This window comes from Haliotis asinina, chromosome 11 (genome assembly GCF_037392515.1).
Source record: "Haliotis asinina isolate JCU_RB_2024 chromosome 11, JCU_Hal_asi_v2, whole genome shotgun sequence".
Classification (NCBI taxonomy): domain Eukaryota; kingdom Metazoa; phylum Mollusca; class Gastropoda; order Lepetellida; family Haliotidae; genus Haliotis; species Haliotis asinina.
Window position 1 is genome coordinate 36,864,368 of NC_090290.1, and position 14,486 is coordinate 36,878,853.

The following is a 14,486-nucleotide window of genomic DNA, read 5'->3' on the forward strand; positions in this document are numbered from 1 at the left end:
AGAGCACTGATATCCAACTCAGAGCACTGATATCGAACTCGGAGCCCCGATATCCAACTCAGAGCACTGATATCCAACTCAGCTGCTCTTTGACTCTACCTCAATCAATGGATATCAACATTAACAGCACATCATATTTTCAATCTCAACTCCCTGGGGATTATACAACTCTTGCTGCACATTGCTATACCCGCAGCTATTGCATGTATTCATGAGGCCATAATCTGGTCATTTAACTGACAGAATCATGGGCTCTTTCAAGTGGACAGGGTTGTGTACTGTACACTAGGGGTTGTGACAACGCTGAAAGAGTCACTCTTAGGTCACTCTCTTGACTCTTAGGTTTTTACACTCGGTCACTGGATCACTAGCCTGGTGCCATGGACAGCTTGCCTACCATACCCTACAAAATGCACCGGTGAAGATGCAGGTAAGAACTGGTCTCCAACAACCCATGCTTTTAGCAAGACATGACATACAGCATCTGGTGGTCAGACTTGCTGACTTGCTTGAAACATATGATCATATCCTAATTGCATATATTGATGTTCATGCTGTCAGTCACTGGATTGCCTGGTCCAGACTCAATTATTTACAGATTGCTGCCAATTATTTACATATAGCTGGAATACTCCTGAGTGTTGTACTGAAAAACAACCAGCAATCAATCATCTTACATTACTGTTTTGTTTATTGGTTAAAACTGATATAAAATGAAATCATTAAAAAAGTCCAAAAGCTCAAAATTGAAAAGTAGAACTTGAACCTTGGGAAAATCAGAGTGAGTGAGTGAGTGAGTGAGTGAGTGAGTGAGTGAGTGAGTTTTGGCCTTGGCCACTTTCAGCAATATTCCAGCAATATCACAGAAGAAGACACCAGAAAAGGGCTTCACATACTGTACCCATGTTGGGAATCAAACCTGGGTTTTCAGCGTGACAGAGAACACTTTAACCAGTGGGCTACCCAAACACCCCAGGAAGTCTGAGGCAGTGGGAAATACTATGGTTCTGGGACTGAGAGGTAGATTAGAACATGCCATTCAAACCAAACATATAAGGGTGAGGAACAGTAGACTATTATCTGAAACAGTCCTCCAGAAATAAAATTCGAAGAATGTATACGTCTAGGGATAACAAACACTCATTTACACTTCTTTAAATCAGCTCATTTGAATGGTCACATTGCTTCTTTATTACCCCTATGAAAGGAACATTCTCAGGACGATTGCCATTCTCAACTGACCCATGAAGGCCTGGGGTAGAATAGGTCTTAAGCAACACATGTTTGCTGTAAGAAACAACTCAGCTTGTCGAAAGAGATGACTAACAGGATCGGTGGTCAGGCTTGCTGACTTGGTTGACACATGTCATCGGTTCCAAGATGCGCAGATCAATGTTCATGCTGTTGATTACTGAATTGTCTGGTCCAGACTTGCTTATTTACAGACTGCCACCATATCTATAGCTGGAATATTGCTGAGTGCGGCATAAAAGTAAACTCACTCACTCACACCGTTCTCAACTCGCTAGGACATACGAAAGAAGTTCTTTGTACAGGGCTAGAAGTGACATGGAGATTACTACATGAACAAATGTCCCATACAACTTACAAGAAACGAGTGTGAAAAATATTATTTTCCACCAGTTTCGTATAAGTTGTGTGGCATTCTTGCGAGTGTAATATTTTCTTTATTATCTATTTTATTCATGTATGTTTGCGAGGTAAAGCATGGTAAACAAGTGTGACAGCCCTTTTCACTGATGTCATGTTCAACTGTTTCATGATGTCACAAATGACGAAATACAAACACAGTGGTTGCTAGCTAAAAGAGATATGTGCTCATGTGCACATATGATATATAGGACTCGGTTATGTTACACCATATGGATAACAATTTACCATCTGGACCTACCGGGTACCCACTTACAGCAAGGATACTTACTGGTTTCATGGTCATGGCCATCAAAGTTAGGGTGACTATGACCATATTCAAACATGTGAGTCAGGCGGCGGACAAGGTTGTTATAGTCGTAATCGTGGACACGGGAGAAGTTTCTGGAGAAATGGCCGGGCCGATTCTGCCGCATCCGCCTCCTGGTGCTTGTTACAGTCCGCCCAGGAGTCCATGAATAGCGGGTCGCATACCTCGGCATTCTGGATACAAAGACATGATAGAATAGAATAGAATACAGTGAGTAAATAAGTATGATTTTACACCACTTTCCAGCAATATGACAAGAAATGGATTGGTGGGGACAGAGAGCCCAGAGAGGAAAATCAACATGCAAACAATATAACCCATTCTCTTTCTGATCAGATATATAATGAAGACGTGCATATACATTAAATTTAAAAATGTCGTACTGAATGACCATTGTATCATATCATTATGCCAGATTCATATACAATTAATCAATCATGGATGATAAAGGGTAGCATTAATTAAAAGTATGAACAAAAGCCATAATTTTCCTTTTCTTCTACAACCATAAACAGATGTTATAAGGTATGTTAGAGGAGAATAAGATGGATTTATTCACGGACGTCCAAGCTAAGAACCGACTGCTTGATTATATTTCATGATTTTCACTCTCATATGTATATTGTTTTATTGACCTGTGAAGGTCTGGGGTATAACCCATGCTTGCCATAAAAGGCCACTATGTTTGTCATAAGAGGCGACTAACAGGATCGGGTGGTCAAGATGGCTGACTTGGTTGACACATGTCATCTGTTCCCAGATGACAGATCGATGCTCACGCTGTTGACCACTGGATCATCTGGTCCAGACTCGATTATTTACAGACCACAGCCATATACATGTGATGGAATATTGCTGACTGCGGCGTAAAACTAAACTCACTCAGTATTTTATTATTAGTCTGAGTGAACCATAATGGAGATGGTAAACAACTGAAAACTTGAGTACGATTAATATGAAGTAACAGCTGTTTCGCTTAAAAACAACCCATAAAATTCAGGGAAATTGTCCTGGTAACTGGCTTTTGACAGGAAACTGATATACTCTGCAGAATACAATATGCAAAAGCAGTAATAAACTAAATATCTGACAAAGTGTTGTGTATACCTACATAACATTAACATCAACAGTGAATTCATCCTTTGTGCATGAATCTGTATCAGTTTGTATGGAAATAATAAGGTTTGAAGTCTCTTCTCTTAGATCTTTCTTCCTTTTTTAATTCTAACTATTGGTAACGTCGTATATACGTGAAACATACATTCACCTTATTTTGTAGCGCTTTGAGCGAGCATCAAATGCACGGATGCAGGCGCAACTTACAAATACCTACTATTATTTATTATTATTTTTGTTTGTGTTGTTTGTTGTTTAATGCCTCATACTGTATGAAGGCAGTCGGGAAATAATCGATTCTGGACCAGACCAGTGACTGACATCAGGTGTATTGAGATACCATGCATCATGCATCAGCATGTCTGGCCACCCAATCCTGTTAGTCAAAATTGCCTCTGTTCACCAAGCAGGAAATGGGTACCCGGTGGGATAGTCCATGTGACTATTAACCTTCTAGCATCTAACTGGCAGCTTGGTGTGACTGGGGTAATAATGTACTGTGATTTGCATGAACTTAGAACATGTCACTCAGTGATATGGACAAGGCGCTATAAAAGAACTCTTATTATTATTATTATCATGGTGGCGGAATATGGCTTTTAACAACAAACAAGCAGCTTATGGAGCTTCAGGTGATGTGACTATGAGAGGTCATCACAGGTGTGGTTATTGTAATAACCAGTTCATGTAGTCAATGATATGTGGCATGTCTACATATCTGCAGATCCAGATAGCTACAGAAAACAAAATGACCATGGTCCGAGTTTCGGGTGGGTGCTTTCATTGTGTAGTAGACCGGGTGTTGCCACGGTCAATAGTATAATCCCCTGGCCATATCATACTAAAGGCATAATGAGATTTTTCGCACTGTGAACATGCCTGTTGCTCGGCATTAAAAGGTCATAAAGCACAGTCTGGTCACTGCTGAGTCAGCGTATATGTATATTAAATCTCTGCTTGATATCTGTGTTAAATCAGGAAACATTATTGCAGTGGGTGAGCATCAGAAAAAGCCTGAGTATCTCATTCACCCCTAATGTACAAAGTGTACCACACAAATGAAATAATCCTGAATGCAGCTTTAAACCATATTGCACCCAGTTAAAACCCCATTTTACCTCACCTAATTAAACCTATTTCACAATAAATCTTTAAACCCCTTTTGGACACACCTTGACAAAATCTTATTTCACCTAACAAAGTTTAAACCTTTGGTCACCCTGCAAGGAAAATCCCAATTTCACATCACTGGGTCAAGTAATGTATTACAGTGGGCAATCACTACAAAAATGTAGAACAACTCATTGCCCCCCCTCATCTCTACCCCACCCGAACACGAACAATGCACTAGATCGGTACAATAAAATAATCCTGAATGCAGCTTTAAACCTTCACTTAATTAAAACCTTTTCAACTCACCTTGAAAACCCCCCACTTCACCTTATTCCCACCTGGAAAAAACAAAAACTCACTTCACTTAGTTAAACCCTATCGCCCCAGCAGTAAATACCAAAATTTCACCTCACTACATTAAATCCACTGCACCCCACCTGGAAAACCCTCATTTCACCTCACCTCGCTAAACCTTCTGCTTCCCACCTAGAAATATCCCAATTTTATTTCACCTCATTAAACCCTTTGCATCCCACATGGAAACAACCCATTTCACCTTACTTCATTAAACCCTCTGCACCCCACTACATTAAATCCACTGCACCCCACCTGGAAAACCCTCATTTCACCTCACCTCGTTAAACCTTCTGCTTCCCACCTAGAAATATCCCAATTTTATTTCACCTCATTAAACCCTTTGCATCCCACATGGAAACAACCCATTTCACCTCACTTCATTAAACCCTCTGCACCCCACCTGGCAACCCCCATTTCACCTCACTTCAATAAACCCACTGTACCCCACCTGGAAAACCCCCATTTCACCTCACTTCATTAAACCCACTGCACCCCACACTGCACCCCACCTGGAAAACCCCCATTTCACCTCACTTCATTAAACCCACTGCACCCCATACAGAAAACCCACATTTCACCTCACTTCTTTAAGCCCACTGCACCCCACACGGAAAAACCCCATTTCACCTCTCTTCATTAAACCCTCTGCACCCCACCTGGAAAACCAGCATTTACCACACCTGGAAAAACCCTGTTGACCCTACCCGGGAAAACCCTCCATTTCATCTCACCTGGTTAGAGGGAAGCAGCCTGCATTAGGTCGTTTTTGTTAACAAAATGAAAACTTTATGTAAACTAGACACCTTATCATGAACATCTTGCTCAAGTGACAATCACGAAGAAGCAGTTTTAAGCAGCAGTCACGAAAGTAATATCTTGGTGAATAAAACATGCCAAACAAACTTACCTTGCGGAAAATAATTACAATCCTGCGTTCGTCCTTGTATCCAAAGAATGCTCAGTCAAGTTTATGTCAGGGATGGGGACTTCTCCAACTGCAAGCAAAACAAGTCCAACCAGTGTGATCACAAGCTATTGCAGAGTGAGAACAGATCAGACCCTAGCTTTTGGCAACACTCCAGCTGAATGATTGCTAGGGACGCCAACCTACACCGACCCTCACCTGCTCCACTATATCTCCAGCCCCAATGAAAGAACACCACAGGAACGACTTGGCCCCTCTGTTTACATGAACTTGCCCAATTTTTCAAGTCTAAACAGCTAAGTGGGTATTCACAGTGACCTTGTTTCTGTCTCGTCCACTGAAACTGTATATAGCACACAGGCCAGACAATGGGATGCTGTTTCAGTTGTCTATTAGAACAAGATGACCTCGGAGTATTCATTAACATAATGGCCATAAACAACATATGCTGCATAAACACCTGCTATTTGTGAACAGTTATTACAAATCTGTATTTTCATTACAGAGATAAAAACAACATATACTATTCAATAGGTGTTAGAGAACATGCATTTTCCATTATCATCCAGTGAATCTTTCATGTTCACCATTGTGATGAAAACTATGCATACTACTTAAAAGAAGTTAAAAAATCCACAATTTTATCATTTTCATTTGGTTCAAGTGTTATTTTCATGAAAAACAATATAGCACAACCTACTTGCAAAATGTTAAAGAATGCCTTTTTTCCATGTGTCAGCAGTTATATTTTTCTGACAAAAAACATACAGTGCTCAAAAGAAATTTAAAGATTGCTTTTTCATACTCCTTTGATTAATCTATGATTTCCATGATGTAGACAAATACAAAATATACTACTCACAAAAATTAAAAGACCACCAGTTCTCATCTAGTTGTCATGACATGTCACCATTGCTACATACAGTGAGTGAGTTTAGTTTTATGCTGCACTCAGCAAAATTCCAGCTAAATGGCGCCGGTCTGTAAATAATCAAGTCTGGACCAGACAATCCAGTGATCAACAACATGAGCATCAATCTTCGCGATTGGGAACTGATGACGTGTCAATCAAGTCAGCGAGCCTGACCACCCGATCCTGTTAGTCGTCTCTTACGACAAGCCTCGTCGCCTTTTATGGCAAGCTTGGGTTGCTGAAGACCTTTTCTACCCTGTGACCTTCACTGGTCTGCTACATACAGTCCTCGGACTATGGATGTTCCTGAAACAGTTTCACCAGTATACAATCTCACGAGGGTCTTTAGATGTTTTTAAATGCACGTAACCTTTCCCAATTATTACTATTATGAACAAGGTCTTTGTTATTCATTGACAATATCAGAGCTTCTTCTCACGCAGTTATAAGCATATGTGGACTTTTCACCCAAAATGGCTCCCCAGGAGGTCCTATTTGAAGGAGGTCAAGCCTAACGCAGTGTGTTGCTGTCTCTATGTATTCACTGAAAACGTTGTAAGAATAATTTTCAACACTAAATGAAATCCCACCCTTATGTCTTTTGACAGCAAATATGTAAACACTTGTTAATAAAAAGAGACAGATCCTGTGCAAACCTTGGAGATTCAACTTATACCACCATGTGTCCCCAAACCTGACAGCAATGGATGTGATGGTGTCAAATTTTCTGTTTAATAAACATGAGATGTGTTTGCACCCCATGGGTATACTCCATCAAAACCTCAGCTAAACCATTCACTATGACTGTTATGTTACACCAGTTATATCACATCAACAAAAAATACCCAATATCCAAAATCATGTGTTCTGACAAACTGCAATCCCAACTTTAAACAAGGTCACTCACTGTGACTGGCACACACAACTTTCATCACATAGATCTACTTTAAACATGTCCAGATATCAACTGAAGACACTGAATTGGGTTTAGTGGAAACTATAGATGGAAAAGAGATTTTTTTAAGAAACTTCAGAAATATCATTTTGGCATCTTCCATGTAGTATGACACACAGGCCCTGAAACTAGAATTAGACAAAATGCTTAGTCTCTGAATATATGTAACTTTGACAGAAACATACAATTTCTTTTATATTAATAATTAATGTCAATACTTAGTATTGAATTCCCTGAACTCACCCCTTGGATCTGAAAGAAGCCAACAAGTTTATCCCATAATGCAAACACAATGCATGAAATTTCCATTCATCATATTAATGGCATATGTATTTTCATATTTTATCTTTCACATCATCTTTAATTTTATTGGACAGCATTTTTTCAATTAGACATTTATTTCTAAAAACCTGACTTGAACCTTGTGCAGGTTTGACTTATAACTCGGTTGCACTTCGTAACATCGGGCTGTACCTAATTGAGTGCTGATGAACATATGGCATTACGCCTATCTTAGACCAAAGACCGCTGATTGGATCTGTGACCGTATAATTGGATTATTAAATCAGAGCAACAGATAACTTTTTGGATCATTGAGTTATGTACTGGCTTGTGCTCACTGGGTATTGTAATTTCCCTTTGAATAACCATATAAATTGTATCTACCTCATTGAAACTAAATCAAGCATTAACAGCAAAAATGTTAGAAGTTAAAATATTAGTTTACATGTTTGTTAGTTATGTTTTATTTGTAATAGTAAGAAATGCTAAGAAACTGCAAGTTGCCATGTTTATGTGCTGAAATAGAACCTCACACCTCAGGTATTTTAATATTTTATCCTCAGTAACCTCTGTGTGTAGCACATGGTTCTGCTTGTAGAAGGTTTAGTGATAGAAACTCATTCACCAATATGCATGCCAAGATTTGACATTTTTGTATGCATGCAAGTAAAATCAAATTTATAGAAAATTAACAAAAATTCAAGCATACTTGTATGCAGTAGATTGAATAGGACTTGAGTTTTTATACAAATACTTGTGTAATTTACTCAGCCATGCAGCTTATGCAGCTGAACCTCTGATACGTGCTCCCTGGTGGGATGTGATCATCTAACGCTGCACAAATCAAATACAGTATGACTGAGGTTGAGAAATTAGCACAAAGTTGAGAGTATGTAGGTCCTGAATCACTTATGTGGTAATGCAGTGCTCTTGTCAATGTTGCATAATACCATCTTTTCACAAATGTCTAAAATTCACCTTGCTCAGCGTATTAAAGTTTTCAATAACACTAAGTTGAAAGTATATAGGTCTCAAATCAGTCCTGTGGCAAATCAGTACTTTTGTCAATCTTGCATAATACCATCTTTTCACAGAAGTCTACAAAGACACCATGCTCAGCGTATGAAAGATGTCAATAACTTGCGTGTGCGTCAGTGCTCTTGTAAAAATTTGCAGAAATGAAAGAGGAGCTCTACATAAAATAAACTTCACTGAACAAAGGCTAACACAACAATTCGGACAGGCCACACCTTTACAAACTGGGACAGTAAACAGACATGCATACCTTCACCTAAATCAAGATAACACTTGCTGTGCACGCCACATTCTATAGCAGGCATCCATGACCTAAAACTTATGTCAAATGAAGCAGACGGCCTGTCTGGCACACCTCCATGAAATCACAGCCGTATCTGCAGATTCATGGAAGAGGCCAAACATGCAAGCTCATTAACTCTGCAATGCTTCTGTAGATGATGGTTTAAGTACAGGTACATTCTCCTGATGAAACAGACACCTAACTCTTGCACATGTTGGTAGACTATCGTGATTAGATTTTCTGTCAGTATTTCCTTTGAGCTAATCTTGGAATTACTAAAATGAAAAAAAAAACCCCAAGTGTTTTATGCCAACAATATCATGGCAGAGGACACTTCAAACACTGTGCCCGACTAGGGACTTCAACCCGTGTTTTCAGCATTACAAGCAAAAACTTTAACCACTAGGCTACCCAACTGCCCTTAAAAATTCATAATGATATTCATATGTCTGCTACATACCTCTTATTTATTAATTTGTTAAAAGTTAAAAGAAAGATGTCTCTTTTTGAGAGGATGTACTTAAATTGAAGCATTCCAGTGTTCAGTTATAGAAAATCTTGTGATGGTCTGGAACTGACTTGCAAGATGCTGTGTTGACAAGAGCAGACAAAAGACAGCCTCAAAGCAAGTAATGCATGTCTGCAGGATTAGCTGTCAAACTTTGTCAACTGAAATTTGATCTCTTGTCAATATTCACAGCAAACACATGACATTCATTTGAACAATTAGCATGTCATTCACAGTCTTAAAAACACATGGAATATGAAATATCAATGGGAACAAAATGAGTGATGTCTCAACAGAGTAAATCAGAAAGCTGCATGAGTGTCTGAATTGCGTGCACCCAGTGTCTGATGTGTGTTTCTCCAGTCTAATGCAGTACAACTATCAGACTGACATCCACTGTCCGAAGTGTGTTTCTCCAGTCTAATGCACTACAACTATCATACTGACATCCACTGTCTGATGTGTGTTTCTCCAGTCTAATGCACTACAACTATCATACTGACATCCATTGTCTGATGTGTGTTTCTCCAGTCTAATGCACTAAAACTATCAGACTGACATCCACTGTCTGATGTGTGTTTCTCCAGTCTAATGCACTAAAACTATCAGACTGACATCCACTGTCTGATGTGTGTTTCTCCAGTCTAATGCACTACAACTATCATACTGACATCCATTGTCTGATGTGTGTTTCTCCAGTCTAATGCACTACAACTATCAGACTGACATCCACTGTCTGATGTGTGTTTCTCCAGTCTAATGCAGTACAACTATCAGACTGACATCCACTGTCTGATGTGTGTTTCTCTAGTCTAATGCACTACAACTATCAGACTGACATCCACTGTCTTATGTGTGTTTCTCCAGTCTAATGCACTACAACTATTAGACTGACATCCACTGTCTGATGTGTGTTTCTCCAGTCTAATGCACTACAACTATCAGACTGACATCCACTGTCTGATGTGTGTTTCTCCAGTCTAATGCACTACAACTATCATACTGACATCCACTGTCTGATGTGTGTTTCTCCAGTCTAATGCAGTACAACTATTAGACTGACATCCAGTGACTCATATGTGTGTTTCTCCAGTCTAATGAAGTACAACTATTAGACTGACATCCACTGTCTGATGTGTGTTTCTCCAGTCTAATGTAGTACAACCATCAGACTGACATCCACTGTCTGATGTGTGTTTCTCCAGTCTAATGCACTAAAACTATCAGACTGACATCCACTGTCTGATGTGTGTTTCTCCAGTCTAATGCACTACAACTATCATACTGACATCCACTGTCTGATGTGTGTTTCTCCAGTCTAATGCACTACAACTATCATACTTACATCCATTGTCTGATGTGTGTTTCTCCAGTCTAATGCACTACAACTATCAGACTGACATCCACTGTCTGATGTGTGTTTCTCCAGTCTAATGCACTACAACTATCATACTGACATCCACTGTCTGATGTGTGTTTCTCCAGTCTAATGTAGTACAACTATCATAATGACATTCATTGTCTGATGTGTGTTTCTCCAGTCTAATGCACTAAAACTATCAGACTGACATCCACTGTCTGATGTGTGTTTCTCCAGTCTAATGCACTACAACTATCATACTGACATCCATTGTCTGATGTGTGTTTCTCCAGTCTAATGCACTAAAACTATCAGACTGACATCCACTGTCTGATGTGTGTTTCTCCAGTCTAATGCACTACAACTATCAGACTGACATCCACTGTCTGATGTGTGTTTCTCCAGTCTAATGCAGTACAACTATCAGACTGACATCCATTGTCTGATGTGTGCTTCTCTAGTCTAATGCACTACAACTATCAGACTGACATCCACTGTCTGATGTCTGTTTCTCCAGTCTAATGCAGTACAACTATCAGACTGACATCCACTGTCTGATGTCTGTTTCTCCAGTCTAATGTACTACAACTATCATACTGACATCCATTGTCTGATGTGTGTTTCTCCAGTCTAATGCACTACAACCATCAGACTGACATCCACTGTCTGAAGTGTGTTTCTCCAGTCTAATGCTCTACAACTATCAGACTGACATCCACTGTCTGATGTGTGTTTCTCCAGACTAATGCACTACAACCATCAGACTGACATCCACTGTCTGATGTGTGTTTCTCCAGTCTAATGCACTAAAACTATCAGACTGACATCCACTGTCTGATGTGTGTTTCTCCAGTCTAATGCACTACAACCATCAGACTGACATCCACTGTCTGATGTGTGTTTCTCCAGTCTAATGCACTACAACTATCAGACTGACATCCACTGTCTGATATGTTTCTCCAGTCTAATGTAATACAACTATTAGACTGACATCCACTTTCTGATATGTGTTTCTCAAGTCTAATGTAATACAACTATTAGACTGATACCTACTGTCTTATATGTGTTTCTCCAGTCTAATGTACTACAACTATCAGACTGACATCCACTGTCTGATATCTGTTTCTCCAGTCTAATGTAATACAACTATTAGACTGACATCCACTGTCTGATTTGTGTTTCTCCAGTCTAATGTAATACAACTATTAGACTGATATCCAATGTCTGATGTGTGTGTCTCCAGTCTAATGTAGTACAACTATTAGACAGACATCCACTGTCTGATGTGTTCATCCAGCTACCTGCACACAGATGAACACCCAATTTCATTCTGATGCCAGCACTTTTGCTTGTAAAAAGCAGATATGTACCAACATATCAACAAAACATCCCATGACTTCAATAACCTTAACAGGAAACTGATATATAAGCCTCAACCTTAATGTCACTGCTTTCTGAGTTTGTGAACACGCACAGCTAATGGCAACCTTTAAACTGGAAATGTCAGGTAATAGCAACCTTAATATTCCCTACCCACCTAAAATATGACCTTGATCTTCAACCAGCAGAACACAGTCCCACAGTCTGGATGACACGACGGAAGGTGGATCTCATATTTCAAAGTAAACAAGATTCATGCAATGCAGCATGTTCTGCAAGGTCCAATGTTCATACGTTTTCAAGAAGATGTTAAACCAGCCTTTGTTGATTTGAATATGACATAACTGATGTTACAGCTAAAAGTATCTAGTGTCTCCATGGTAACTATGTAGCGTCACCAAGCAGTATGTCTGAGGTGACAACAGCAGAGAAACAGATATGGGAGGAGGTGGGGGAGCTTAGTGGTCAAAGCAGTCGTTTGTCACGCCAAGGACCCGGGTTCAATTTCCCACATGGTACAATGTGTGAAACCCGTCTCTGGTGTCGCTCACCGCGATATTGCTGGAATATTGCTAAAAGTGATGTAAAACCATACTCACTCACTCTCTCCTACCTTACCTCAAAATGTAACTTTTGATTGAGTGATACAAATTCCATCATATTCAAGATATATGAAATGCACAATTGTTGTTTCGCCAGTAGCAAGAACTGTTAGCATTACACTTGCATTAGTGACTCCCATGTCTGTGTCTGATGTGCTGTTGCATCATGTATGATTGTAAGCATACAGTACGTTTCAATGAGTGAGGGAAGATTGTTCAGCACTGATATGCTCCAGCTGATTCTTTTATCAGAGTGAGTGAGTGAGTGAGTGAGTGAGTGAGTGAGTGAGTGAGTGAGTTTTACACCGCATTTAACAATATTCTAGCAATATCACAGCATGGGACACTAGAAATGGGTTTCACACATTGAACCCATGGGGGGGAATGAAACCCTTGTCCTTGGCATGATGAGCAAACACCTTAACCACAAGGCTACCCCCTGCCCACACTTGCATTATACCAAGACTGCGATTTTCATCTCCAATTCATAATGCAAGACGCTATTTTCTTGAACATCTTCCAAATCCAACACACAGAACAGGAATGACTCTGAGTTTGTTTTCTGTCGTAGTGATGTACCGTATGTTGGGAAATGTTTTAAGGTACTAAACTTTTGAGGTTTGAGACCCTACAGAGCTTTCAAGGTGATTCAAATTTCGAGGTTTGGGGACCTAAAATGTATACATATTTTAAAAAATTTTAATTTCGAGGTTAGAAGAAAGTGGCCAGAAAAGCCACTTCCTGGACCAATACTCACTGGGCTATCATTGACTATTAATAGCCAGTGATAACTGCAGTCTGAGTGATATAACTAATGGTATACCAGTCCATGGCAGCAATAACAGTAAAGAAAACAAACATTTGATCCTTTGGTGTGATAAATGACCTATAAAACATTCTTTATCTGCAGAGTTCAAACATGATGCCATCTTTTTCTCTGGCAACTAACTGGCCACATCAAGTAACATCAAGTGCACTGAAAACTGGTTTGACTTCACTTGTTTTTTTTACAAGACACTGACTGAATTATATTTAATTAAGTTTTGTGATGCATGTTATTCTGGACTAAAAATAACAATTAAATAGTTTCTGTCCTGTATGTCATGAAGGCATTGGTTGCCAGCAGTTGAAATGCTCATCAATAGGAAATCTAACCCAAAGTTTTGAAGTTCAGAAACATTCATGGATATAACATTTTTGAGGTTCCATTTCTAACCTTGGAAACTTCGAAAATTAGATGCCACTAAAATGTCCCCGTATATGGTAGGAAATGTTGAACTGTCACAGGTAACCTTTCTGATTCGCAGGGTTCGAGATGTTAACAAGTTCTTGCACCAGGTGCAACCTATTATAAAAACCTAGTCGCATCAGCCAAATTTCAGTTGCAATTTAGTGTGCTAAAACTTCACAGGTTTTGGTGCACATATTTCCCTGATGTAGTACCTAATGTTGAAGTTTTGAAACACTTTTTTATTGACTACTTTTAACCAACTATCTAGTTCAGATGAATACATTTATTATGCAGTGCGATAACTTATCCAATACCGTAGCTGCACTAATCATAACTATGATCAAACGTACACTGTTCAACACTCCCACAGCCATTTTAACTTGATGCTTTATATGATATTTAAATCTAAATGTTTAACAATATATTTTAAATGTCTTATATTTGT

At 39.3% G+C, this 14,486-nt stretch overlaps 1 protein-coding gene across 4 annotated transcripts in view; it reads right to left on the minus strand.

Moving 5' to 3' along the window:
* Window positions 1-14,486, minus strand: part of LOC137255846 (annulin-like) — a 72,438-nt gene that overhangs the window by 47,903 nt on the left and 10,049 nt on the right. The window contains exons 1-3 of one of the 4 annotated variants that reach the window (XM_067793418.1): window positions 5,691-5,879; window positions 5,475-5,562; window positions 1,943-2,154 (exon numbers count right to left, since the gene is read on the minus strand). In XM_067793418.1, coding sequence (XP_067649519.1) covers window positions 1,943-2,153 — 211 coding nt within the window. In that variant the 5' untranslated portion in view covers window position 2,154; window positions 5,475-5,562; window positions 5,691-5,879. Of the gene's footprint in view, window positions 1-1,942; window positions 2,155-5,298; window positions 5,316-5,474; window positions 5,656-5,690; window positions 5,880-14,486 lie in introns of those variants that run through there. The other 3 variants (XM_067793419.1, XM_067793417.1, XM_067793420.1) reach the window with 3 other exon arrangements.